Source organism: Salvelinus fontinalis, chromosome 9 (assembly GCF_029448725.1).
Source record: "Salvelinus fontinalis isolate EN_2023a chromosome 9, ASM2944872v1, whole genome shotgun sequence".
Lineage (NCBI taxonomy): Eukaryota > Metazoa > Chordata > Actinopteri > Salmoniformes > Salmonidae > Salvelinus > Salvelinus fontinalis.
In genome coordinates, this window is record NC_074673.1 from 1,469,722 (window position 1) to 1,495,999 (window position 26,278).

The 26,278-nt window shown below is 41.2% G+C and overlaps 1 protein-coding gene across 1 annotated transcript in view; it reads right to left on the minus strand.

The window, feature by feature from the left end:
* Positions 1-14,074: 14,074 nt before the first annotated feature.
* rapsn (receptor-associated protein of the synapse, 43kD) overlaps positions 14,075-26,278 on the minus strand; it is a 32,552-nt gene continuing 20,348 nt past the window's right edge. The window contains exons 5-8 of the mRNA XM_055933036.1: positions 18,687-18,785; positions 18,037-18,213; positions 17,592-17,791; positions 14,075-16,583 (exon numbers count right to left, since the gene is read on the minus strand). Coding sequence (XP_055789011.1) covers positions 16,511-16,583; positions 17,592-17,791; positions 18,037-18,213; positions 18,687-18,785 — 549 coding nt within the window. The 3' untranslated portion in view covers positions 14,075-16,510. The remainder of the gene's footprint in view (positions 16,584-17,591; positions 17,792-18,036; positions 18,214-18,686; positions 18,786-26,278) is intronic.

A 26,278-nucleotide genomic window follows, 5' to 3' on the forward strand; every position in this document is an offset into this window, starting at 1 on the left:
TTTCAACCGGTCTGTCAATATCTTGTGTTTTAATATAGTATATAACTCAATACGTCTTATAAACACACATACAGTCCAGTACTTTATTGTCCATTAACTTAGAGAATTGAGTTGTCTTTATGCTCAGAACCCAATCCCCCGAGACACACGCTGATGGACTGGGTCATCTGCAGTGCCGCGTCCCTGAAATAATTTGTAGGGGGTTAGTGCCTTGATCGTCGGCACAACGGCAGGGGACGGTATCTAGGATGATGCCAGCAACCCTCCAGTTGCCGGCTCACTGCACCAGATTTTCCCATCTGAGCTGGGATTCGTACCGACAACTCTCCGGGTGCTGACCCGCTTCTCTAACCACTAGGCTACTTTAATATTATTATATATTTCTAGACCTTTATCAACGGTTCTGATTTCATTATGGTTGACAGTTGTCAAGTGCTACTGAAGTCTCTTATTTATTTTTTTCTGATCGTGTAATTTAGGCATGGGCAACTGGCAGCCCACGGATCAATTTCCAAATTGTAAAAAAAAAAAAAAAAAATGTAATTCAGTCGGCGCTCAACATACTAGTAGAATACACATGGTGCCAGTCCCAAATATACTTGTTCATCATCACTCAACTAGCCCAGAAATGGTTCAGGGGCGCTGCATTGCCTCCAGGCCATCAGGGTATGTCTCAGGGGATTGGGTGGTGAGCATAAAGACACATTTCCATTCTCTGTAAATTAATGGACAATAAAGTGGAGGCCAGTGTAACAGTATAACTTTAGTACGTCCCCTCGCACCGACGCGAACGAAGCATCGTTACCCATCACTCCACAAAGGCCGCGGCCCTTGCAGAGCAAGGGGCAACACTACATCTAGGTTTCAGAGCAAGTGACGTAACTGATTGAAACGCTACTAGCGCGTACCCGCTAACTAGCTAGCCAGTTCACATCCGTTACACCAGCAACATAGTTTCACTTGGGGCCTGAGCCTGGTTGCATAAAACAAACAAACATAAAACATCGTGTTTCTCTTTAGGAATCATTTCCCCTTACCTAAGGGAATTGTTAAAGGCCGTTGCATAGAGCACCTAGGTAAGGGCTTACTTAAGGGGTTTGACGCTAGTCTAAAGTCCTGTGGAGCAGGAAGAATCTCTTGTTACCATGGAGATGACCTGATTCACTCACTGAACATCTCATCAAAGAGCATTTTATTTTGGGAGATCACAAAATAGAACTTCTACATTCAAGACAGGAGAAATAAGTTGATTCATAAGATAATAAAACATGTTTCTCTACTTTTAATCTCAATTTGTTTCTATTACTTTCTAGCACATCAAGCTAACTTACAGAGTAGGTAGCTTAGCTAGCTAGCTTTGTAGCCATGGATTGTGCTCCTTCCATTGTTTCACTAGGTAGCTATTGTTAGCTAGCTATCCACCTAGCTAGCTAGTTGATGTTTTCCTTTTTGCAACCAGGGCAGAGAAAAACATTCAACATTCACTGCACAAATTAACCTTAAAATATTTTCTGCAACTGACTTCGTCAACCAGGGCTCGGTTGCATAAAACAGCAAGTTATTCATCACCTCATCGTTTCCCTTACAATTTCCTTAACTTTCAGTCAGTTGCACAAAACATTTTAAGGTAAATTTCCCTCATAAATTAAGTAAAAAAGTTATGGGTGCCCATGAGGTCCCTTAACCACTTCATTCAGTATGGATATCACTAAACCCCATTTGTGGAGGTGCCCTGGTTTCGATAGAAAAACAACCACCAGCTAGGTAGCTTCTTAGCTAAACAATGGAAAGTGCACAATCCACGGCTACAAAGCTAGCTAGCTACTCTCTGTAAGCTAGCTTGACTTGCTAGAAAGTAATAGAAACAAGTTGAGACAAAAGTAACTACAATGAACATTTATTATCTTCTGAAGCAATTTGATTATCCTGTGTTTATTGTAGAAGTTAAAAAAATCTACCACAAAATAAATTATTTATTTGAGACAGTCAGTGAATCAGGCCATCTCCATGGTAACCAGATACTATTTCTGCCATACATGCCGTCAAACTACCATAAAATCCTTAAATTATGCCCTTACCTGAGGAAATATTTGAGGGGCTCTATGCAATACCCTTAAACAATTCGCTTCGGTAAGGGAAAACTATTCCTTAAGGGAAATACTAAAGATGTTTTACGCAACAGGGCCCCGACCTACAGTAGGTATAGGTACAGTTGAAGTCGGAAGTTTACATACACCTTAGCCAAATACATTTAAACTCAGTGTTTCACAATTCCTGACAGTTAATCCTCTTAAAAATTCCCTGTCTTAGGTCAGTTAGGATCACCACTTTTTTTTAAGAATGTGAAATGTCAGAATAATAGTAGAGAGAATTATTTATTTCAGCTTTTCTTTCATCACATTCTCAATGGGTTAGAAGTTTACATACACTCAATTAGTATGTGGTAGCATTGCCTTTAAATTGTTTAACTTGGGTCAAACGTTTCGGGTAGCCTTCCACAAGCTTCCCACAATAACTTGGGTGAATTTTGGCCCATTCCTCCTGACAGAGCTGGTGTAACTGAGTCAGGTTTGTAGGCCTCCTTGCTCGCACACGCTTTTTCAGTTCTGCCCAAACATTTTCTATATGATTGTGATGGCCACTCCAATACCTTGACTTTGTTGTCCTTAAGCCATTTTGCCACAACTTTGGAAGTATGCTTGGGGTCATTGTCCATTTGGAAGACCCATTTACGACCAAGCTTTAACTTCCTGACTGATGTCTTGAGCTGTTGCTTCAATATATCCACATCATTTTCTTGCCTCATGATGCCATCTATTTTGTGAAGTGCACCAGTCCCTCCTGTGTAACGGATGTGAAATGGCTAGCTAGTTAGCGGGTACGCGCTAGTGGCATTTCAATCAGTTACGTCACTTGCTCTGAGACTTAAGTAGGGTTTCCCCTTGCTCTGCAAGGGCCGCGGCTTTTGTGGAGCGATGGGTAACGACGCTTCATGGGTGACTGTTGATGTGTGCAGAGGGTCCCTGGTTCGCGCCCGTGTCGGGGCGAGGGGACAGGGGACGACGTAAAGTTATACTGTTACATTGATGCTGTTGACCCGGATCACTGGTTGCTGCGGAAAAGGAGGAGGTTGAAAGGGGGGTGAGTGTAACGGATGTGAAATGGCTAGCTAGTTAGCGGGTACGCGCTAGTGGCATTTCAATCAGTTACGTCACTTGCTCTGAGACTTAAGTAGGGTTTCCCCTTGCTCTGCAAGGGCCGCGGCTTTTGTGGAGCGATGGGTAACGACGCTTCATGGGTGACTGTTGATGTGTGCAGAGGGTCCCTGGTTCGCGCCCGTGTCGGGGCGAGGGGACAGGGGACGACGTAAAGTTATACTGTTACACCTGCAGCAAAGCACCCCCACAACATGATGCTGCCACCCCCGTGCTTCACGGTTAGGATGGTGTTCTTCGGCTTGCAAGCCTCCCCCTTTTTCCTCCAAACATAACAATGGTCATTACGGCCAAACAGTTCTATTTTTGTTTCATCAGACCAGAGGACATTTCAGTTGTGCAGTTGCAAACCGTAGTCTGGCTTTTTTATGGCGGTTTTGGAGCAGTGGCTTCTTCCTTGCTGAGCGGCCTTTCAGGTTATGTCGATATAGGACCCGTTTTACTGTGGATATAGATATCTTTGTACCTGTTTCCTCCAGCATCTTCACAAGGTCCTTTGCTGTTCTGGGATTGATTTGCACTTTTCGCACAAAAGTACGTTCATCTCTAGGAGACAGAATGCGTCTCCTTCCTGAGTGGTATGACGGCTGCGTGGTCCCATGGTGTTTATATTTGCGTACTATTGTTTGTACAGATGAACGTGGTACCTTCAGGCGTTTTGGAAACTTCCCAAGGATGAACCAGACTTGTGGAGGTCTACAATGTTTTTTCTGAGTTCTTGGCTGATTTCTTTTGATTTTCCCATGATGTCAAGCAAAGAAGCAATGGATTTGAAGGTAGGCCTTGAAATACATCCACAGGTACACCTCCAATTGACTCAAATTATGTCAATTAGCCTATCAGAAGCTTCTAAACCCATGACATTATTTTCTGGAATTTTCCAAGCTGTTTAAAGGCACAGTCAACTTAGTGTATGTAAACTTCTGAACCACTGGAATTGTGATACGGTGAGTTATAAGTTAAATAATCTGTCTGTAAACAATTGTTGGAAAAATAACTTGTCATGCACAAAGTAGATGTCCTAACCGACTTGCCAAAACTATAGTTTGTTAACAAGAAATTTGTGGAGTGGTTGAAAAATGAGTTTTAATGACTCCAACCTAAGTGTATGTAAACATCCGACTTCAACTATATGTACAGTGCATTCGGAAAGTATTCAGACCCCTTGACTTTTTCCACATTTTGTTACGTTACAGCCTTATTCTAAAATGGATTAACTTGTTTTTTTCCTCATCAATCTACACACAATATCCCATGATGACAAAGCAAAAACATGATTACAAATAAAACATTGAAATATCACATTTACATTAGCATTTAGACCCTTTACTCAGTACTTTGTTGAAGAATCTTTCCAGAGATGGCTCTGGCTGGGCCACTCAAGGACATTCAGAGACTTGTCCCGAAGCCACTCCAGCGTTGTCTTGGCTGTGTGCTTAGGGTCGTTTTCCTGTTGGAAGTCTGAGGTCCTGAGCGCTCTGGATCAGGTTTTCATCAAAGACCTCTCTGTACTTTGCTCCGTTCATCTTTCCCTCGATCCTGACTAGTCTCCCAGTCCCTGCAGCTGAAAAACATCCCCACAGCATGATGCTGCCACCACCATGCTTCACCGTAGGGATGGTGCCAGGTTTCCTCCAGACGTGACGCTTGGCATTCAGGACAAAGAGTTCAATCTTGGTTTCATCAGACCAGAGAATCTTGTTTCTCATGGTCTGAGTCCTTTAGGTGCCTTTTGGCAAACTCCAAGCGGGCTGTCATGTGCCTTTTACTGAGGAGTGGCTTCTGTCTGGCCACTCTACCATAAAAGCCGGATTGGTGGAGTGCTGCAGAGATGGTTGTCCTTCTGGAAGGTTCTCCCATCTCCACAGAGGAGCTCTGTCAGAGTGACCATCGAGTTCCTGGTCACCTCCCTGACCAAGGCCCTTCTCCCCCGATAGCTCAGTTTGGCCTGGCGTCCAGCTCTAGGAAGAGTCTTGGTGGTTCCAAACTTCTTCCATTTAAGAATGATGGAGGCCACTGTGTTCTTGGGGACCTTCAATGCTGCAGAAATGTTTTGGTATCCTTCCCCAGATCTGTGCCTCGACACAATCCTGTCTCGGAGCTCTACAGACAATTCTTTCGACCTCATGCCTTGGGTTTTTGATCTGACATGCACTGTCAAATGTGAGACCTTTATATAGACAGGTGTGTTCTTTTCCAAATCATGTCCAATCAATTGAATTTAGCACAGGTGGACTCCAATCAAGTTGTAGAAACATCTCAAGGATGATCAATGGAAACGGGATGCACCTGAGGTCGATTTCGAGTCTCATTGCAAAGGGTCTGAATACTTATGTAAATAAGGTATTTCTGCTTTAAATTTAAGAATTTGCAAACATTTATTTTAAAAAACTGACCAAGGCAACTCAACTGTAAATAAAAAATTAAAGTGCCTGCATAACAGAGCAACACACATACATGAGAGAACAAAAGCTACATAGCCCCTAGGCTATATGAATATCAAGAGACATGACATTTTCCTGTAGAATGTAATAGGTTATAAGACCTGTATGATTCATGTCATTTAATCAGTCCTACCAGCTAACACGAGGTGTTTTAAGATTACGTTACATTTTAAGGGCCTATGTATTTTCAGTGTTGTGTTCACCTACAAGCAAACACCAAGCTGGGCATATTTTACCATCTCTTTCTGGCTGATCTCCCTCTTCCTTTCCCTTCTAAGTTCAAATCTGATCCTCATCCTCTTGATGTCATGGCAACATGGCACTCTCCGCACCTTAGCACACATGCACTCTCGCAAACACACACACAAACACAAACACATTCATGCTACATACACATCACAACTCTACCAGAATCATATTCTGGTTTGGAGCGAGCGGTCGCATTTGCACTCGCTCTGCAGGTAGTATAACTTTTCATTTCATTTTCATTACATTTCATTACAGTACAACGGTTTAATTTGTCTAACCTTAGCAATTTCTTCTTAGCTAGCTACTTAGCCGTCTGTGTATAAAAGATAATTGCGTAATTATCGTATTCCGTCGTCTATCGTAGTCCACACTGCTATCTGCCCAGCAGCTAGCAAACGTCCACCGTCTACCGAATAGTAGTATAAACTTTTCATTACATTTCATTATAGTACAACGGTCTGATTTTCATTTTCACTACAGTACAACGGTTTGATTTGTTTGATCTTAGCTAGCTACATAGCCGTCTTTGCATCAAACATAATTGTGTAGTTATTGAGGTTCGCCAGCCAGCTATTTTCGCCCTAACGTAACGCAACGTAGCCAACACTGCTAGCTAGCCAGCTTGCCACCGAATAGCAGCATTGTAGAAACGAGTGCATTACAACGGAACGACTTGATCAGTGTAGTGTTGGCTGACTACACAGTTGTCTTTGCTATCTTTGATTTGTATTTGTTCGATCTTAGCTAGCTACTTAGCTGGCTACATAGCCGTCTTTGTATCGGTGATAATTGTGTAGTTATCAAGGTTCGCTGAGGTTCGCTAGCCAGGTATTCTCGCCCTAACGTAACGTAACGTAACGTAGTCAACCCTGCTAGCTAGCCAGCTAGCCACCGATTAGCAGCACTGTAGAAACGATTACATTACAACGGAACGACTTGACTTGTGTAGTGTTAGCTAGCTACATAGTTTTCTTTGCTATCTTTTTATCTAAGATAATTGTGTAGCTTTGAGTAATTATCGGTTAGCTAGCCAGCTATTTTTCGCCTGCCGCGCTGCCGTCCTCCTACCTAGCCAACACTGCTAGCTAGCCAACTTCTACCGAATAGCAGCACTGTAGAAACTTACATTACAACGGAACGACTTGATTAGCGTAGTGTTAGCTAGTTGTCTTTGCTGTCCTTGTATCCATGATAATTGTGTAGTTTAGAGAAATTTAGTGAAATTGTCGAGGTTACCTAGCCAGCTTCACTTTCAACAACGTAGCCACTGCTAGCCAGGCTACTTCACCAGCCAGCAGTACTATATCATTTTAGTCAATAAGATCTTGTATTTTATTTTTATTTTTTTTGCAACGTAAGCTTAACTTTCTGAACATTCGAGACGTGTAGCCCACTTGTCATTCTAATCTCCTTTGCATTAGCGTAGCCTCTTCTGTAGCCTGTCAACCATGTGTCTGTCTATCCCTGTTCTCTCCTCTCTGCACAGACCATACAAACGCTTCACACCGCGTGGCCGCGCCCACCCTAACCTGGTGGTCCCAGCCCGCACGACCCACGTGGAGTTCCAGGTCTCCGGTAGCCTCTGGAACTGCCGATCTGCGGCCAACAAGGCAGAGCTCATCTCAGCCTATGCGTCCCTCCAGTCCCTCGACTTCCTGGCACTGACGGAAACATGGCTCACCACAGATAACACTGCTACTCCTACTGCTCTCTCTTCGTCTGCCCACGTGTTCTCGCACACCCCGAGACCTTCTGGTCAGCGGGGTGGTGGCACCGGGATCCTCATCTCTCCCAAGTGGTCATTCTCTCTTTCTCCCCTTACCCATCTGTCTATCGCCTCCTTTGAATTCCATGCTGTCACAGTTACCAGCCCTTTCAAGCTTAACATCCTTATCATTTATCGCCCTCCAGGTTCCCTTGGAGAGTTCATCAATGAGCTTGATGCCTTGATAAGCTCCTTTCCTGAGGACGGCTCACCTCTCACAGTTCTGGGTGACTTTAACCTCCCCATGTCTACCTTTGACTCATTCCTCTCTGCCTCCTTCTTTCCACTCCTCTCCTCTTTTGACCTCACCCTCTCACCTTCCCCCCCTACTCACAAGGCAGGCAATACGCTTGACCTCATCTTTACTAGATGCTGTTCTTCCACTAACCTCATTGCAACTCCCCTCCAAGTCTCCGACCACTACCTTGTATCCTTTTCCCTCTCGCTCTCATCCAACACTTCCCACACTGCCCCTACTCGGATGGTATCGCGCCGTCCCAACCTCCGCTCTCTCTCCCCCGCTACTCTCTCCTCTTCCATCCTATCATCTCTTCCCTCTGCCCAAACCTTCTCCAACCTATCTCCTGATTCTGCCTCCTCAACCCTCCTCTCCTCCCTTTCTGCATCCTTTGACTCTCTATGTCCCCTATCCTCCAGGCCGGCTCGGTCCTCCCCTCCCGCTCCGTGGCTCGACGACTCATTGCGAGCTCACAGAACAGGGCTCCGGGCAGCCGAGCGGAAATGGAGGAAAACTCGCCTCCCTGCGGACCTGGCATCCTTTCACTCCCTCCTCTCTACATTTTCCTCTTCTGTCTCTGCTGCTAAAGCCACTTTCTACCACTCTAAATTCCAAGCATCTGCCTCTAACCCTAGGAAGCTCTTTGCCACCTTCTCCTCCCTCCTGAATCCTCCTCCCCCTCCCCCCCCCCTCCTCCCTCTCTGCAGACGACTTCGTCAACCATTTTGAAAAGAAGGTCGACGACATCCGATCCTCGTTTGCTAAGTCAAACGACACCGCTGGTTCTGCTCACACTGCCCAACCCTGTGCTTTGACCTCTTTCTCCCCTCTCTCTCCAGATGAAATCTCGCGTCTTGTGACGGCCGGCCGCCCAACAACCTGCCCGCTTGACCCTATCCCCTCCTCTCTTCTCCAGACCATTTCCGGAGACCTTCTACCTTACCTCACCTCGCTCATCAACTCATCCTTGACCGCTGGCTACGTCCCTTCCGTCTTCAAGAGAGCGAGAGTTGCACCCCTTCTGAAAAAACCTACACTCGATCCCTCCGATGTCAACAACTACAGACCAGTATCCCTTCTTTCTTTTCTCTCCAAAACTCTTGAACGTGCCGTCCTTGGCCAGCTCTCCTGCTATCTCTCTCAGAATGACCTTCTTGATCCAAATCAGTCAGGTTTCAAGACTAGTCACTCAACTGAGACTGCTCTTCTCTGTATCACGGAGGCGCTCCGCACTGCTAAAGCTAACTCTCTCTCCTCTGCTCTCATCCTTCTAGACCTATCGGCTGCCTTTGATACTGTGAACCATCAGATCCTCCTCTCCACCCTCTCCGAGTTGGGCATCTCCGGCGCGGCCCACGCTTGGATTGCGTCCTACCTGACAGGTCGCTCCTACCAGGTGGCGTGGCGAGAATCTCTCCTCACCACGCGCTCTCACCACTGGTGTCCCCCAGGGCTCTGTTCTAGGCCCTCTCCTATTCTCGCTATACACCAAGTCACTTGGCTCTGTCATAACCTCACATGGTCTCTCCTATCATTGCTATGCAGACGACACACAATTAATCTTCTCCTTTCCCCCTTCTGATGACCAGGTGGCGAATCGCATCTCTGCATGTCTGGCAGACATATCAGTGTGGATGACGGATCACCACCTCAAGCTGAACCTCGGCAAGACGGAGCTGCTCTTCCTCCCGGGGAAGGACTGTCCGTTCCATGATCTCGCCATCACGGTTGACAACTCCATTGTGTCCTCCTCCCAGAGCGCTAAGAACCTTGGCGTGATCCTGGACAACACCCTGTCGTTCTCCACCAACATCAAGGCGGTGGCCCGTTCCTGTAGGTTCATGCTCTACAACATCCGCAGAGTACGATCCTGCCTCACACAGGAAGCGGCGCAGGTCCTAATCCAGGCACTTGTCATCTCCCGTCTGGATTACTGCAACTCGCTGTTGGCTGGGCTCCCTGCCTGTGCCATTAAACCCCTACAACTCATCCAGAACGCCGCAGCCCGTCTGGTGTTCAACCTTCCCAAGTTCTCTCACGTCACCCCGCTCCTCCGCTCTCTCCACTGGCTTCCAGTTGAAGCTCGCATCCGCTACAAGACCATGGTGCTTGCCTACGGAGCTGTGAGGGGAACGGCACCTCAGTACCTTCAGGCTCTGATCAGGCCCTACACCCAAACAAGGGCACTGCGTTCATCCACCTCTGGCCTGCTCGCCTCCCTACCACTGAGGAAGTACAGTTCCCGCTCAGCCCAGTCAAAACTGTTCGCTGCTCTGGCACCCCAATGGTGGAACAAACTCCCTCACGATGCCAGGACAGCGGAGTCAATCACCACCTTCCGGAGACACCTGAAACCCCACCTCTTCAAGGAATACCTAGGATAAAGCAATCCTTCTGCCCCCCCCCCCCCCCCCTCCCCCTTAAAAGATCTAGATGCACTATTGTAAAGTGGCTGTTCCACTGGATGTCATAAGGTGAATGCACCAATTTGTAAGTCGCTCTGGATAAGAGCGTCTGCTAAATGACTTAAATGTAAAAATGTAAATGTAAATTTGTTTCTTAGTCATATACACCTGATGTAGGTGGAGTACACAGTGCAGTGAAATGCTTCCTTGCAGGTTAACCTCACGACAACGTAGCAACAATAGAACACTCACGACAACGTAGCAACAATAGAACAAGTAGCTAAGTGAATGAAAAAATAAAAGCTCAATGAAATAATTTCTCAAATTTAATAATGGGCCTTTTTTTTTTTTTTTTTTTTTACAAATACTTACATAACCTATATGGAAATAACAGACATGAGCATGTTTCATTTAGTTAGTTCTACCACCTCAACATTCATTTTAAACCGGGTTAAATATAATGTTGTAGGAAAGTTCAACTTCAGTCCACAGGGGGCGCTGTGTCACTGTCAGAAGATACAGTATGATCCCTTATTGATGTTACTTGTTAAATCCACTACAATCAGTGTAGATGAAATGGAGGAGACAGGTGGTTAAAGAAGGATTTTTAAGCCCTGTGCCATTTAGAGGGTGAATAGACAAGTCAAAAGATTTAAGTGCTTTTGAACTGGTTATGGTAGTAGGTGCCAGGCACACTGGATTGAGTGTGTCAACAACTGCAATGCTGCTGGGGTTTTCACACTCAACAGGCTCCCATGTGTATCAAGAATGGTCAACCACCCAAAGGACATCCAGCCAACTTGACACAACTGTGAGGTGGGATGGACTCAATATTAGGAAGGTGTTACTTATTGTTTGGTATACTTATGTTACACACCATACAGGCCTACATTATGTTACACATCATACAGGCCTACATTATGTTACACATCATACAGGCCTACATTATGTTACACATCATACAGGCCTACATTATGTTACACATCATACAGGCCTACATTATGTTACACATCATACAGGCCTACATTATGTTACACATCATACAGGCCTACATTATGTTACACATCATACAGGCCTACATTATGTTACACATCATACAGGCCTACATTATGTTACCCATCATACAGGCCTACATTATGTTACACATCATACAGGCCTACATTATGTTACCCATCATACAGGCCTACATTATGTTACACATCATACAGGCCTACATTATGTTACCCATCATACAGGCCTACATTATGTTACCCATCATACAGGCCTACATTATGTTACCCATCATACAGGCCTACATTATGTTACATTATTTTGTCTGTCTTATCTGAACTTTAACACCAACTAGATAAAAGGTCAAACAATCAAAGTTCTCTTCAAACATCTACAATATTCATATATGTAAATGTGGTGGTTTATTAAAAATACAACAATAAATACATTCTAAGAATTGTTCATATTCCATTTTATAATCAAAACATTTTGACCAGATGTATCATTATATCGAAATGGATTAAATATAAAATTACAAAACGTTACATCAGAAAATATATGTCTTACACATTTAACAAAGTTACGATGCAAAACAATTAATTCTAGAAAGTTGCAATGCATTCCAGTAAAATATATGTCTTACACATTAAACAAAGTGAATTAAGGTAAAACGATTCATTCTAGAAAGTTGCAATGCATTCCAAATAAGTTAGGATTGATTATCAAATGAAAAAACTCCACAATATTGTTGGTGTATACGTTCATACAATCTACTTAATATTATTGGAAATCTGTAAGAAAAAATGGTGATTTAACAATGATATAAATATGAATATTATCAACCAATAAATAGAAAAGCCATTGTGTTTATATAAAGTGTGACTTTCGATAATCAAAAAAAAAACATTTGTATATTAATAAAATGTTTGATTACTTGTTCTACTTGGCAAAGAAAACATGCAACAACTACTGCTGATGATCCCCATCAGAACCAATCGTATTTACACCAGAGCTACACAACTACTGCTGATGATCCCCATCAGAACCAATCGTATTTACACCAGAGCTACACAACTACTGCTGATGATCCCCATCAGAACCAATCGTATTTACACCAGAGCTACAACAACTACTGCTGATGATCCCCATCAGAACCAATCGTATTTACACCAGAGCTACAACAACTACTGCTGATGATCCCCATCAGAACCAATCGTATTTACACCAGAGCTACAACAACTACTGCTGATGATCCCCATCAGAACCAATCGTATTTACACCAGAGCTACACAACTACTGCTGATGATCCCCATCAGAACCAATCGTATTTACACCAGAGCTACACAACTACTGCTGATGATCCCCATCAGAACCAATCGTATTTACACCAGAGCTACACAACTACTGCTGATGATCCCCATCAGAACCAATCGTATTTACACCAGAGCTACACAACTACTGCTGATGATCCCCATCAGAACCAATCGTATTTACACCAGAGCTACACAACTACTGCTGATGATCCCCATCAGAACCAATCGTATTTACACCAGAGCTACAACAACTAAATAAATGAAAATATCTCTACAGTTTATTATTATTCTACATGCGTGTGATTGGTCAGACAACATCGTTTTCCCAATAATACATGATCTCATTTTGCTTTGAATAGTGTTGTAGTGTTATAGACTCAAAAATAAACATATACTTTAAGTTTTCCAGAAATAGATGCTGGATAGAAAAAGTAATCGCTACTTAACTAGAAAAGGACATTTCCTGAAATAAATTGCTATTTTATATAGTTATACTTAATAAAGATGTTAAATAATGTGAAGTTAGGATAGCCTGAGTGTTGTCTTTTAGCTAGTCTTTTAGCTTAATTGTCCAAGGAGCAGGACCTTTTTAAACAGCTGCCTCTGTATTCCTATGGTTCTCATTCAAACCCCATGCTAATCTATGCACATTTGAAATGGCTACAGTTCCAAAAAGTATAGACAGCTTATCGAAGGAGTTTTCATACTAAGTTGGGCCAGTCTGAACATCTAGTTTGGAGTTGTTAGCTTAAACAGTGAAAGAGGAGATGGGTGTAGAAGTGTTGATTTCTTTACCAAGTCTACGGACCTTTTCTTTTTCCTTGAAACGCATTGGGAGCTCATCTAAATATTATTATAGTTCAAAAAGTATAAATGTTCTCAAGCCATCTAAGCTCGGGTAGTCTGCATATGTACAAGTTGTTTTCATGTTTATAGCTTAACTTGGTTAAGCCTAGAGCGGGCGGAATAATAATAAGACATTTAGAGTTGCCTTCAGCAAGCACACCTGATATTTAATAACACAATGTGGGGTGAACTGCTCCTTAGTCACTCAGGGGGTGAATCCTAGCGTTCACTCGAGTTAAGTTTTCACTTAGTCGTGCACTGATGTTAATGGGAGACTTAAGTTAAAATTCAACTTACTGTAAGTTGAAAAAAAGGGGGAAGCTGCATACCCCTGCAGTAAGGACAAATACTAGTTTATAGTTTTTTATCAAATGCTAAAGTAAAACGAACACAAGTATATACTGATCGTCCATTCGATCAGCGTTTGATCTTCGTGACTATGCATTCTTTAGTTGAAGTGTTGTGTTCTCGACTGTGATTGGACAACGTACAGTGTGTTCACTGATGATAAAAAGGTTGTACAGAAATATCTTCATGACATACGGCCATTAAACACTTTACAGTAATCATTTATACAGTAATCATTTATAAAAAAAACACACGGCTCAATTTGCCTTTCGATGGGTATATTTCAAATACAATTTTTGTTCAATTTGAATAATATAACGTGTGGCCAAAATCCTAGTGATTTCACTTTATCCCAAACAATAATGTTTCACGTCATTTCCAATTACATGCTTGCAATGAATCTTCCAGCATACCCTAACCAAAGTAAAGTGAACATTATGCTAAACTGTCAGATTTATCTTAAACAGACGTCCACAAAACTAAGAAGTATATTGGATTTCTTCCTCATCACCCTCTGACAAAAAAAAAAAACAGTAAATCATGTACAACAGTGTAATAAATCTATCACTGTATCCTCCTTATCTGTGTCAGCTAAGGAGACATACTTACTGTACAAAAACCGGAGGAGTGGTGACCTTTGAACTCTGTGTCTTGAACTACAGTCCTGGCTGTCCTCACACTGGGATTGTGAGTCTTGTCTACCAGCCAGCTGTTCCTCGGTAGCAAGTAGCCCGGGGGCGAGGTAATGGGCTGGTTCCGTTTCTGTGGCACATCCTCTGAACACAGCAGCCAGGCAACAAACTGTATCCGATGTGTGTTCAGTTTAGTTCAGACATTCAGATGTGTGTTCAGTTTAGTTCAGACATTCAGATGTGTGTTCAGTTTAGTTCAGACATTCAGATGTGTGTTCAGTTTAGTTCAGACATTCAGATGTGTGTTCAGATTAGTTCGGACATTCCGATATGTGTTCAGATATGTGTTCAGTTTAGTTCAGACATTCAGATGTGTGTTCAGTTTAGTTCAGACATTCAGATGTGTGTTCAGTTTAGTTCAGACATTCAGATGTGTGTTCAGATTAGTTCAGACATTTAGATATGTGTTTAGTTCAGACATTTAGATATGTGTTCAGTTTAGTTCAGACATTCAGATGTGTGTTCAGTTTAGTTCGGACATTCAGATGTGTGTTCAGTTTAGTTCAGACATTCAGATGTGTGTTCAGTTTAGTTCAGACATTCAGATGTGTGTTCAGTTTAGTTCAGACATTCAGATGTGTGTTCAGTTTAGTTCAGACATTCAGATGTGTGTTCAGTTTAGTTCAGACATTCAGATGTGTGTTCAGTTTAGTTCAGACATTTAGATATGTGTTCAGTTTAGTTCAGACATTTAGATGTGTGTTTAGTTCAGACATTCAGATGTGTGTTCAGTTTAGTTCAGACATTCAGATGTGTGTTCAGTTTAGTTCAGACATTCAGATGTGTGTTCAGTTTAGTTCAGACATTCAGATGTGTGTTCAGTTTAGTTCAGACGTGTGTTCAGTTTAGTTCGGACATTCAGATGTGTGTTCAGTTTAGTTCGGACATTCAGATGTGTGTTCAGATGTGTGTTCAGATTAGTTCAGACATTCAGATGTGTGTTCAGTTTAGTTCAGACATTCAGATGTGTGTTCAGTTTAGTTCAGACATTCAGATGTGTGTTCAGATTAGTTCAGACATTCAGATGTGTGTTCAGTTTAGTGCAGACATTCAGATGTGTGTTCAGATTAGTTCGGACATTCAGATATGTGTTCAGTTTAGTTCGGACATTCAGATATGTGTTCAGATTAGTTCAGACATTCAGATGTGTGTTCAGTTTAGTTCGGACATTCCGATATGTGTTCAGATGTGTGTTCAGTTTAGTTCGGACATTCAGATATGTGTTCAGTTTAGTTCAGACATTCAGATGTGTGTTCAGATTCGTTCAGACATTCAGATGTGTGTTCAGATTAGTTCGGACATTCAGATGTGTGTTCAGATTAGTTCAGACATTCAGATGTGTGTTCAGATTAGTTCAGACATTCAGATGTGTGTTCAGATTAGTTCAGACATTCAGATATGTGTTCAGTTTAGTTCGGACATTCAGATGTGTGTTCAGATTAGTTCAGACATTCAGATATGTGTTCAGTTTAGTTCGGACATTCAGATGTGTGTTCAGATTAGTTCAGATGTGTGTTCAGATTAGTTCAGACATTCAGATGTGTGTTCAGATCAGTTCAGACATTCAGATGTGTTCAGTTTAGTTCAGACATTCAGATTAGTTCGGACATTCAGATGTGTGTTCAGATTAGTTCAGACATTCAGATGTGTGTTCAGATCAGTTCAGACATTCAGATGTGTTCAGTTTAGTTCAGACATTCAGTTTAGTTCAGACATTCAGATGTGTGTTCAGATTAGTTCAGACATTCAGATGTGTGTTCAGATTAGTTCAGACATTCAGATGTGTGTTCAAATTAGTTCGGACATTCAGATATGTGTTCAGATGTGTGTTCAGTTTAGTTCAGACATTCAGATATGTGTTCAGTTTAGTTCGGACATTCAGATGTGTGTTCAGCAGTCTGCCCATTCAGAAGTGCAGTCTGGCTCTCCTATGTGACTGAGGTCGGAGCTTCACAGAGTGTTATCACATAGTGTCCTCAAGTCCCGGGCACTGTGCCTCGTAACCTCACACAAACCCAGGCTTCATGGAGGACCGACGACATTTGGGGCAGCCCTTGGAACCGTTGTTCTGTAGACACCTGAGAGGATAGAAGAAGTAGAGACTCTGGGAACGGACCCAAATCCTAAGAGTTCCCCCCCCTGTTTCCACCCCTGGACATGAAACATGTAGAACCTCTTAAGGATTAGCCCCTTTAAAAATTAAAAATAAATCGCCTAAAATGACATTCCCAAATCTAACTGCCTGTAGCTCAGGACCTGAAGCAAGGATATTCCTATTCTTGATACCATTTGAAAGGAAACACTTTGAAGTTTGTGAAAATATTAAATTAATGTAGGAGAATATAACACATTAGATCTGGTAGAAGATAATACAAAGAAAAAAACATGTGTTTTTTTGTACCATCATCTTTGAAATAAAAGACAAAGGCCATAATATATTATTCCAGCCCAGGTGCAATTTAGATTTTGCCCACTAGATGGAAGCAGTGTATGTGCAAAGTTTTAGACTGATTCAATGAATCATTGCATTTCTGTTCAAAATGTTCTATCAGGACTGCCCAAATGTGCCTAATTTGTTTATTAATAACTTTTCAAGATCATAACTGTGTACTCTCCTCAAACAATAGCATGGTATTATTTCACTGTAATAGCTACTGTAAATTAGACAGTGCAGTTAGATTAACAAGAATTTAATTCAGCTTTCTGTCTATGTCCTGGGAAATGTTCTTGTTACTTACAACCTCATGCTAAACGCATTAGCGCACGTTAGCTCAGCGGTCCCGCAGGGGACCCACCGATCCTCTAGAGGTTTTTAATCAAGGCAAAAGTCCCTACTGGAGGTGGAAGACGTGAGAGCAGGGCGGGGCCATATGTAGTAATAACATGTAGACTATATAACATGTAGATGGGTCATCGTTAGAGCACCTACTGCAGGTGGAAGATGTGAGAGCAGGGCAGGGCCATATGTAGTAATAACATGTAGAGCACCTACTGGAGGTGGAAGATATGAGAGCAGGGCAGGGCCATATGTAGTAATAACATGTAGACTATATAACATGTAGATGGGTCATCGTTAGAGCACCTACTGCAGGTGGAAGATGTGAGAGCAGGGCAGGGCCTGCAGCTGTTGGTTCTTCTCTCCTATGGACTCGCCACACATTCCACAGTACAGCTCCAGCTCCTCCACACACTGCAGGAACTTCACAACCTGCTCCCTTAGCTCCTCCTGACTCTCCTTACTGCGGTAGATCCCCTCACTGAGACAGTGCACCTTTAGACTACACAGCTAACAGAGAGAGAGAGGTGTATAGGGTTAGAATCAACACACGAGCTGAACATAGCTGACTTACTGCAGTCGATTCCCTCATTCAGACTACACAGCTAATGGGACAAGAACTGGAATTTAGCACAAACTAAAGTGTGACGTGCATCTGACTGTTGCATAATTGTTTTAATTGCACAGTATGTTTTGTTACAGTAAAAAGGCAGCATATTTTCATGGTATTTATTCAGAACTATGTAACACTGTACCTTGGTTCCTAAAGCCTCAGACAACTCCTGAGCTCGCTGCAGCGCATCAAGAGCCTTGTCCAGTTCTTTCTGCTGGAGCCAACACTTCCCTACCCCCAGGTACACCTGGGTCTGGCCAAGACGGTTCCCAATCTCTGTCATTATACACATGGAGGACTCATAACGAGGCAATGCTTTCTGGAGGAGAGAACAGGAGATGAGGGAGAGGAGAGAACAGGAGATGAGGGGAGAGAAGAGTGGGAGGAGAGGAGAGGAGAGAAGAGAAAAGGAGGAGAGGAGAGAAGAGGAGATGAAGGAGGGGAGGAGAAGAGGGAGAGAAGAGAGAGGAGAGGAGAGAACAGGAAATGAGAGAAGAGGGGGAGGGGAGGAGAGAAGAGAAAAGGGGGAGAGGAGAGAAGGAGGAAGGAGGAGAGAAGAGGAGAGGAGAGAACAGGAGATGAGAGGAGAGGAGAGGAGAGAAGAGAAAAGGAAATGAGAGAAGGGGAGGAGAGAAGAGAACAGGGTAAGAGGAGAGAACAGGAGATGAAAGGTTGTAGAGGAGAGAGGAAAGAAGAGAGAAAGTAATATGAATCAAGCCCAGACTATATTGAAGGAAGGTTTTTCTCTTCAGATCTGTAACAGTGTAGTACGGACAGTATTTGGTTACTTACATCAACGTCATGCCGGCAGCGGTGGATATCGGCGAAGTTCAGTAAGCACAGTGCCTGGAGAGGTCGGTCCCCGTGCTGCAGGGCTATCTTCATGGACTCCTAGGGGATGGGACCCACTTTAGTGTGACACACAACCTCTGAACAACACACAACCTCTAAACAACACTCAACCTCTGAACAAGGCACACTCAACCTATGAACAACACACACACAACCTCTAAACAACACTCAACCTCTGAACAACACACAACCTCTGAACAACACATACACAACCTCTAAACAACACTCAACCTCTGAACAACACTCAACCTCTGAACAACACACACACAACCTGTAAACAACACACAACCTCTGAACAACACACAACCTCTAAACAACACTCAACCTCTGAACAACACACAACCTCTGAACAACACTCAACCTCTAAACAACACCCAACCTCTGAACAACACACAACCTCTAAACAACACACACACAACCTCTAAACAGCACTCAACCTCTGAACAACACTCAACCTCTGAACAGCACACACACAACCTCTAAACAACACACAACCTCTGAACAACACACACACAACCTCTAAACAACACACAACCTCTGAACAACACACACACAACCTCTAAACAACACTCAACCTCTGAACAACACACAACCTCTGAACAACACTCAACCTCTAAACAACACCCAACCTCTGAACAACACTCAAACTCTAAACAACACACACACAACCTCTAAACAACACAGAACCTCTGAACAACACTCAACCTCTAAACAACACACACACAACCTCTGAACAACACACACACAACCTCTAAACAACACTCAACCTCTGAACAACACACAACCTCTGAACAACACTCAACCTCTAAACAACACACAACCTCTAAACAACACTCAACCTCTAAACAATACACAACCTCTAAACAACACTCAACCTCTAAACAACACACACACAACCTCTGAACAACACACTCAACCTCTGAACAACACACAACCTGTAAACAACACTCAACCTCTAAACAACACTCAACCTCTAAACAACACACAACCTCTAAACAACACACAACCTCTAAACAACACTCAACCTCTGAACAACACACACACAACCTCTAAACAACACACAACCTCTAAACAACACTCAACCTCTAAACAACACTCAACCTCTAAACAACACTCAACCTCTAAACAACACTCAACCTCTAAACAACACTCAACCTCTGAACAACACACAACCTCTGAACAACACACAACCTCTGAACAACACACACACAACCTCTGATCAACACACACACAACCTCTAAACAACACACACACAACCTCTGAACAACACACACAACCTCTGAACAACACACACACAACCTCTAAACAACACTCAACCTCTGAACAAGGCACAATCAACCTCTGAACAACACAGAACCTCTGAACAACACTCAACCTCTAAACAACACACACACAACCTCTGAACAACACACACAACCTCTAAACAACACACAACCTCTAAACAACACTCAACCTCTAAACAACACACAACCTCTAAACAACACACACACAACCTCTGAACAACACACTCAACCTCTGAACAGCACACAACCTCTAAACAACACTCAACCTCTGAACAACACTCAACCTCTGAACAACACTCAACCTCTAAACAACACTCAACCTCTAAACAACACTCAACCTCTAAACAACACTCAACCTCTAAACAACACTCAACCTCTGAACAACACACAACCTCTGAACAACACACAACCTCTGAACAACACACAACCTCTGAACAACACACAACCTCTGAACAACACACAACCTCTGAACAACACACAACCTCTAAACAACACTCAACCTCTAAACAACACTCAACCTCTAAACAACACTCAACCTCTGAACAACACACAACCTCTGAACAACACACAACCTCTAAACAACACACAACCTCTAAACAACACACAACCTCTAAACAACACTCAACCTCTAAACAACACTCAACCTCTGAACAACACACAACCTCTGAACAACACACAACCTCTGAACAACACACACACAACCTCTGATCAACACACACACAACCTTTAAACAACACACAACCTCTGAACAACACTCAACATCTGATCAAGACATCCATACTGTACATTAGCTAAGTTCTCCTGTTTCTACCATCCAGTAGTTATATAGGATGATGTGTATAGACAGTAGTTATATAGGATGGTGTGTATAGACAGTATAGACAGTAGTTATATAGGATGGTGTGTATAGACAGTAGTTATATAGGATGGTGTGTATAGACAGTAGTTATATAGGATGGTGTGTATAGACAGTAGTTATATAGGATGGTGTGTATAGACAGTAGTTATATAGGAGGGTGTGTATAGACAGTATAGACAGTAGTTATATAGGATGGTGTGTATAGACAGTAGTTATATAGGATGGTGTGTATAGACAGTAGTTATATAGGATGGTGTGTATAGACATTATAGACAGTAGGTATATAGGATGGTGTGTATAGACAGTAGTTATATAGGATGGTGTGTATAGACAGTAGTTATATAGGATGGTGTGTATAGACAGTATAGACAGTAGTTATATAGGATGGTGTGTATAGACAGTAGTTATATAGGATGGTGTGTATAGACAGTATAGACAGTAGTTATATAGGATGGTGTGTATAGACAGTAGTTATATAGGATGGTGTGTATAGACAGTAGTTATATTGGATGGTGTGTATAGACAGTAGTTATATAGGATGGTTTGTATAGACAGTATAAACAGTAGTTATATAGGATGGTGTGTATAGACAGTAGTTATATAGGATGGTGTGTATAGACAGTATAGACAGTAGTTATATAGGATGGTGTGTATAGACAGTAGTTATATAGGATGGTGTGTATAGACAGTAGTTATATAGGATGGTGTGTATAGACAGTAGTTATATAGGATGGTGTGTATAGACAGTATAGACAGTAGTTCTATAGGATGGTGTGTATAGACAGTAGTTATATAGGATGGTGTGTATAGACAGTATAGACAGTAGTTATATAGGATGGTGTGTATAGACAGTAGTTATATAGGATGGTGTGTATAGACAGTATAGACAGTAGTTATATAGGATGGTGTGTATAGACAGTAGTTATATAGGATGGTGTGTATAGACAGTAGTTATATAGAATGGTGTGTATAGACAGTAGTAATACAGGATGGTGTGTATAGACAGTATGGACAGTAGTTATATAGGATGGTGTGTATAGACAGTAGTTATATAGGATGGTGTGTATAGACAGTATAGACAGTAGTTATATAGGATGGTGTGTATAGACAATAGTTATATAGGATAGTGTGTATAGACAGTAGTTATATAGGATGGTGTGTATAGACAGTATAGACAGTAGTTATATAGGATGGTGTGTATAGACAGTAGTTATATAGGATGGTGTGTATAGACAGTAGTTATATAGGATGGTGTGTATAGACAGTAGTTATATAGGATGGTTTGTATAGACAGTATAGACAGTAGTTATATAGGATGGTGTGTATAGACAGTAGTTATATAGGATGGTGTGTATAGACAGTAGTTATATAGGATGGTTTGTATAGACAGTAGTTATATAGGATGGTGTGTATAGACAGTAGTTATATAGGATGGTGTGTATAGACAGTAGTTATATAGGATGGTGTGTATAGACAGTATAGACAGTAGTTATATAGGATGGTGTGTATAGACAGTATAGACAGTAGTTATATAGGATGGTGTGTATAGACAGTAGTTATATAGGATGGTGTGTATAGACAGTAGTTATATAGGATGGTGTGTATAGACAGTAGTTATATAGGATGGTGTGTATAGACAGTAGTTATATAGGATGGTGTGTATAGACAGTAGTTATATAGGATGGTGTGTATAGACAGTAGTTATATAGGATGGTGTGTATAGACAGTATAGACAGTAGTTATATAGGATGGTGTGTATAGACAGTAGTTATATAGGATGGTGTGTATAGACAGTATAGACAGTAGTTATATAGGATGGTGTGTATAGACAGTAGTTATATAGGATGGTGTGTATAGACAGTAGTTATATAGGATGGTGTGTATAGACAGTAGTTATATAGGATGGTGTGTATAGACAGTAGTTATATAGGATGGTGTGTATAGACAGTAGTTATATAGGATGGTGTGTATAGACAGTAGTTATATAGGATGGTGTGTATAGACAGTAGTTATATAGGATGGTGTGTATAGACAGTAGTTATATAGGATGGTGTGTATAGACAGTAGTTATATAGGATGGTGTGTATAGACAGTATAGACAGTAGTTATATAGGATGGTGTGTATAGACAGTAGTTATATAGGATGGTGTGTATAGACAGTAGTTATATAGGATGGTGTGTATAGACAGTATAGACAGTAGTTATATAGGATGGTGTGTATAGACAGTAGTTATATAGGATGGTGTGTATAGACAGTATAGACAGTAGTTATATAGGATGGTGTGTATATACAGTATAGACAGTAGTTATATAGGATGGTGTGTATAGACAGTAGTTATATAGGATGGTGTGTATAGACAGTAGTTATATAGGATGGTGTGTATAGACAGTAGTTATATAGGATGGTGTGTATAGACAGTAGTTATATAGGATGGTGTGTATAGACAGTAGTTATATAGGATGGTTTGTATAGACAGTAGTTATATAGGATGGTGTGTATAGACAGTATAGACAGTAGTTATATAGGATGGTGTGTATAGACAGTAGTTATATAGGATGGTGTGTATAGACAGTAGTTATATAGGATGGTGTGTATAGACAGTAGTTATATAGGATGGTGTGTATAGACAGTAGTTATATAGGATGGTGTGTATAGACAGTAGTTATATAGGATGGTGTGTATAGACAGTAGTTATATAGGATGGTGTGTATAGACAGTATAGACAGTAGTTATATAGGATGGTGTGTATAGACAGTATAGACAGTAGTTATATAGGATGGTGTGTATAGACAGTATATACAGTAGTTATATAGGATGGTGTGTATAGACAGTAGTTATATAGGATGGTGTGTATAGACAGTAGTTATATAGGATGGTGTGTATAGACAGTAGTTATATAGGATGGTGTGTATAGACAGTATAGACAGTAGTTATATAGGATGGTGTGTATAGACAGTAGTTATATAGGATGGTGTGTATAGACAGTAGTTATATAGGATGGTGTGTATAGACAGTATAGACAGTAGTTATATAGGATGGTGTGTATAGACAGTAGATATATAGGATGGTGTGTATAGACAGTAGTTATATAGGATGGTGTGTATAGACAGTAGTTATATAGGATGGTGTGTATAGACAGTAGTTATATAGGATGGTGTGTATAGACAGTAGTTATATAGGATGGTGTGTATAGACAGTAGTTATTTGGGATGGTGTGTATAGACAGTAGTTATATAGGATGGTGTGTATAGACAGTAGTTATATAGGATGGTGTGTATAGACAGTAGTTATATAGGATGGTGTGTATAGACAGTAGTTATATAGGATGGTGTGTATAGACAGTATAGACAGTAGTTATATAGGATGGTGTGTATAGACAGTAGTTATATAGGATGGTGTGTATAGACAGTAGTTATATAGGATGGTGTGTATAGACAGTAGTTATATAGGATGGTGTGTATAGACAGTAGTTATATAGGATGGTGTGTATAGACAGTAGTTATATAGGATGGTGTGTATAGACAGTATAGACAGTAGTTATATAGGATGGTGTGTATAGACAGTAGTTATATAGGATGGTGTGTATAGACAGTAGTTATATAGGATGGTGTGTATAGACAGTATAGACAGTAGTTATATAGGATGGTGTGTATAGACAGTATAGACAGTAGTTATATAGGATGGTGTGTATAGACAGTATATACAGTAGTTATATAGGATGGTGTGTATAGACAGTAGTTATATAGGATGGTGTGTATAGACAGTAGTTATATAGGATGGTGTGTATAGACAGTATAGACAGTAGTTATATAGGATGGTGTGTATAGACAGTAGTTATATAGGATGGTGTGTATAGACAGTAGTTATATAGGATGGTGTGTATAGACAGTATAGACAGTAGTTATATAGGATGGTGTGTATAGACAGTATAGACAGTAGTTATATAGGATGGTGTGTATAGACAGTAGTTATATAGGATGGTGTGTATAGACAGTAGTTATATAGGATGGTGTGTATAGACAGTAGTTATATAGGATGGTGTGTATAGACAGTAGTTATATAGGATGGTGTGTATAGACAGTAGTTATATAGGATGGTGTGTATAGACAGTAGTTATATAGGATGGTGTGTATAGACAGTAGTTATATAGGATGGTGTGTATAGACAGTAGTTATATAGGATGGTGTGTATAGACAGTAGTTATATAGGATGGTGTGTATAGACAGTAGTTATATAGGATGGTGTGTATAGACAGTAGTTATATAGGATGGTGTGTATAGACAGTATAGACAGTAGTTATATAGGATGGTGTGTATAGACAGTAGTTATATAGGATGGTGTGTATAGACAGTAGTTATATAGGATGGTGTGTATAGACAGTAGTTATATAGGATGGTGTGTATAGACAGTAGTTATATAGGATGGTGTGTATAGACAGTATAGACAGTAGTTATATAGGATGGTGTGTATAGACAGTATATACAGTAGTTATATAGGATGGTGTGTATAGACAGTAGTTATATAGGATGGTGTGTATAGACAGTAGTTATATAGGATGGTGTGTATAGACAGTATAGACAGTAGTTATATAGGATGGTGTGTATAGACAGTAGTTATATAGGATGGTGTGTATAGACAGTAGTTATATAGGATGGTGTGTATAGACAGTATAGACAGTAGTTATATAGGATGGTGTGTATAGACAGTAGATATATAGGATGGTGTGTATAGACAGTAGTTATATAGGATGGTGTGTATAGACAGTAGTTATATAGGATGGTGTGTATAGACAGTAGTTATATAGGATGGTGTGTATAGACAGTAGTTATATAGGATGGTGTGTATAGACAGTAGTTATATAGGATGGTGTGTATAGACAGTAGTTATATAGGATGGTGTGTATAGACAGTAGTTATATAGGATGGTGTGTATAGACAGTAGTTATATAGGATGGTGTGTATAGACAGTAGTTATATAGGATGGTGTGTATAGACAGTATAGACAGTAGTTATATAGGATGGTGTGTATAGACAGTAGTTATATAGGATGGTGTGTATAGACAGTATAGACAGTAGTTATATAGGATGGTGTGTATAGACAGTAGTTATATAGGATGGTGTGTATAGACAGTAGTTATATAGGATGGTGTGTATAGACAGTAGTTATATAGGATGGTGTGTATAGACAGTAGTTATATAGGATGGTGTGTATAGACAGTAGTTATATAGGATGGTGTGTATAGACAGTAGTTATATAGGATGGTGTGTATAGACAGTAGTTATATAGGATGGTGTGTATAGACAGTAGTTATATAGGATGGTGTGTATAGACAGTAGTTATATAGGATGGTGTGTATAGACAGTAGTTATATTGGATGGTGTGTATAGAC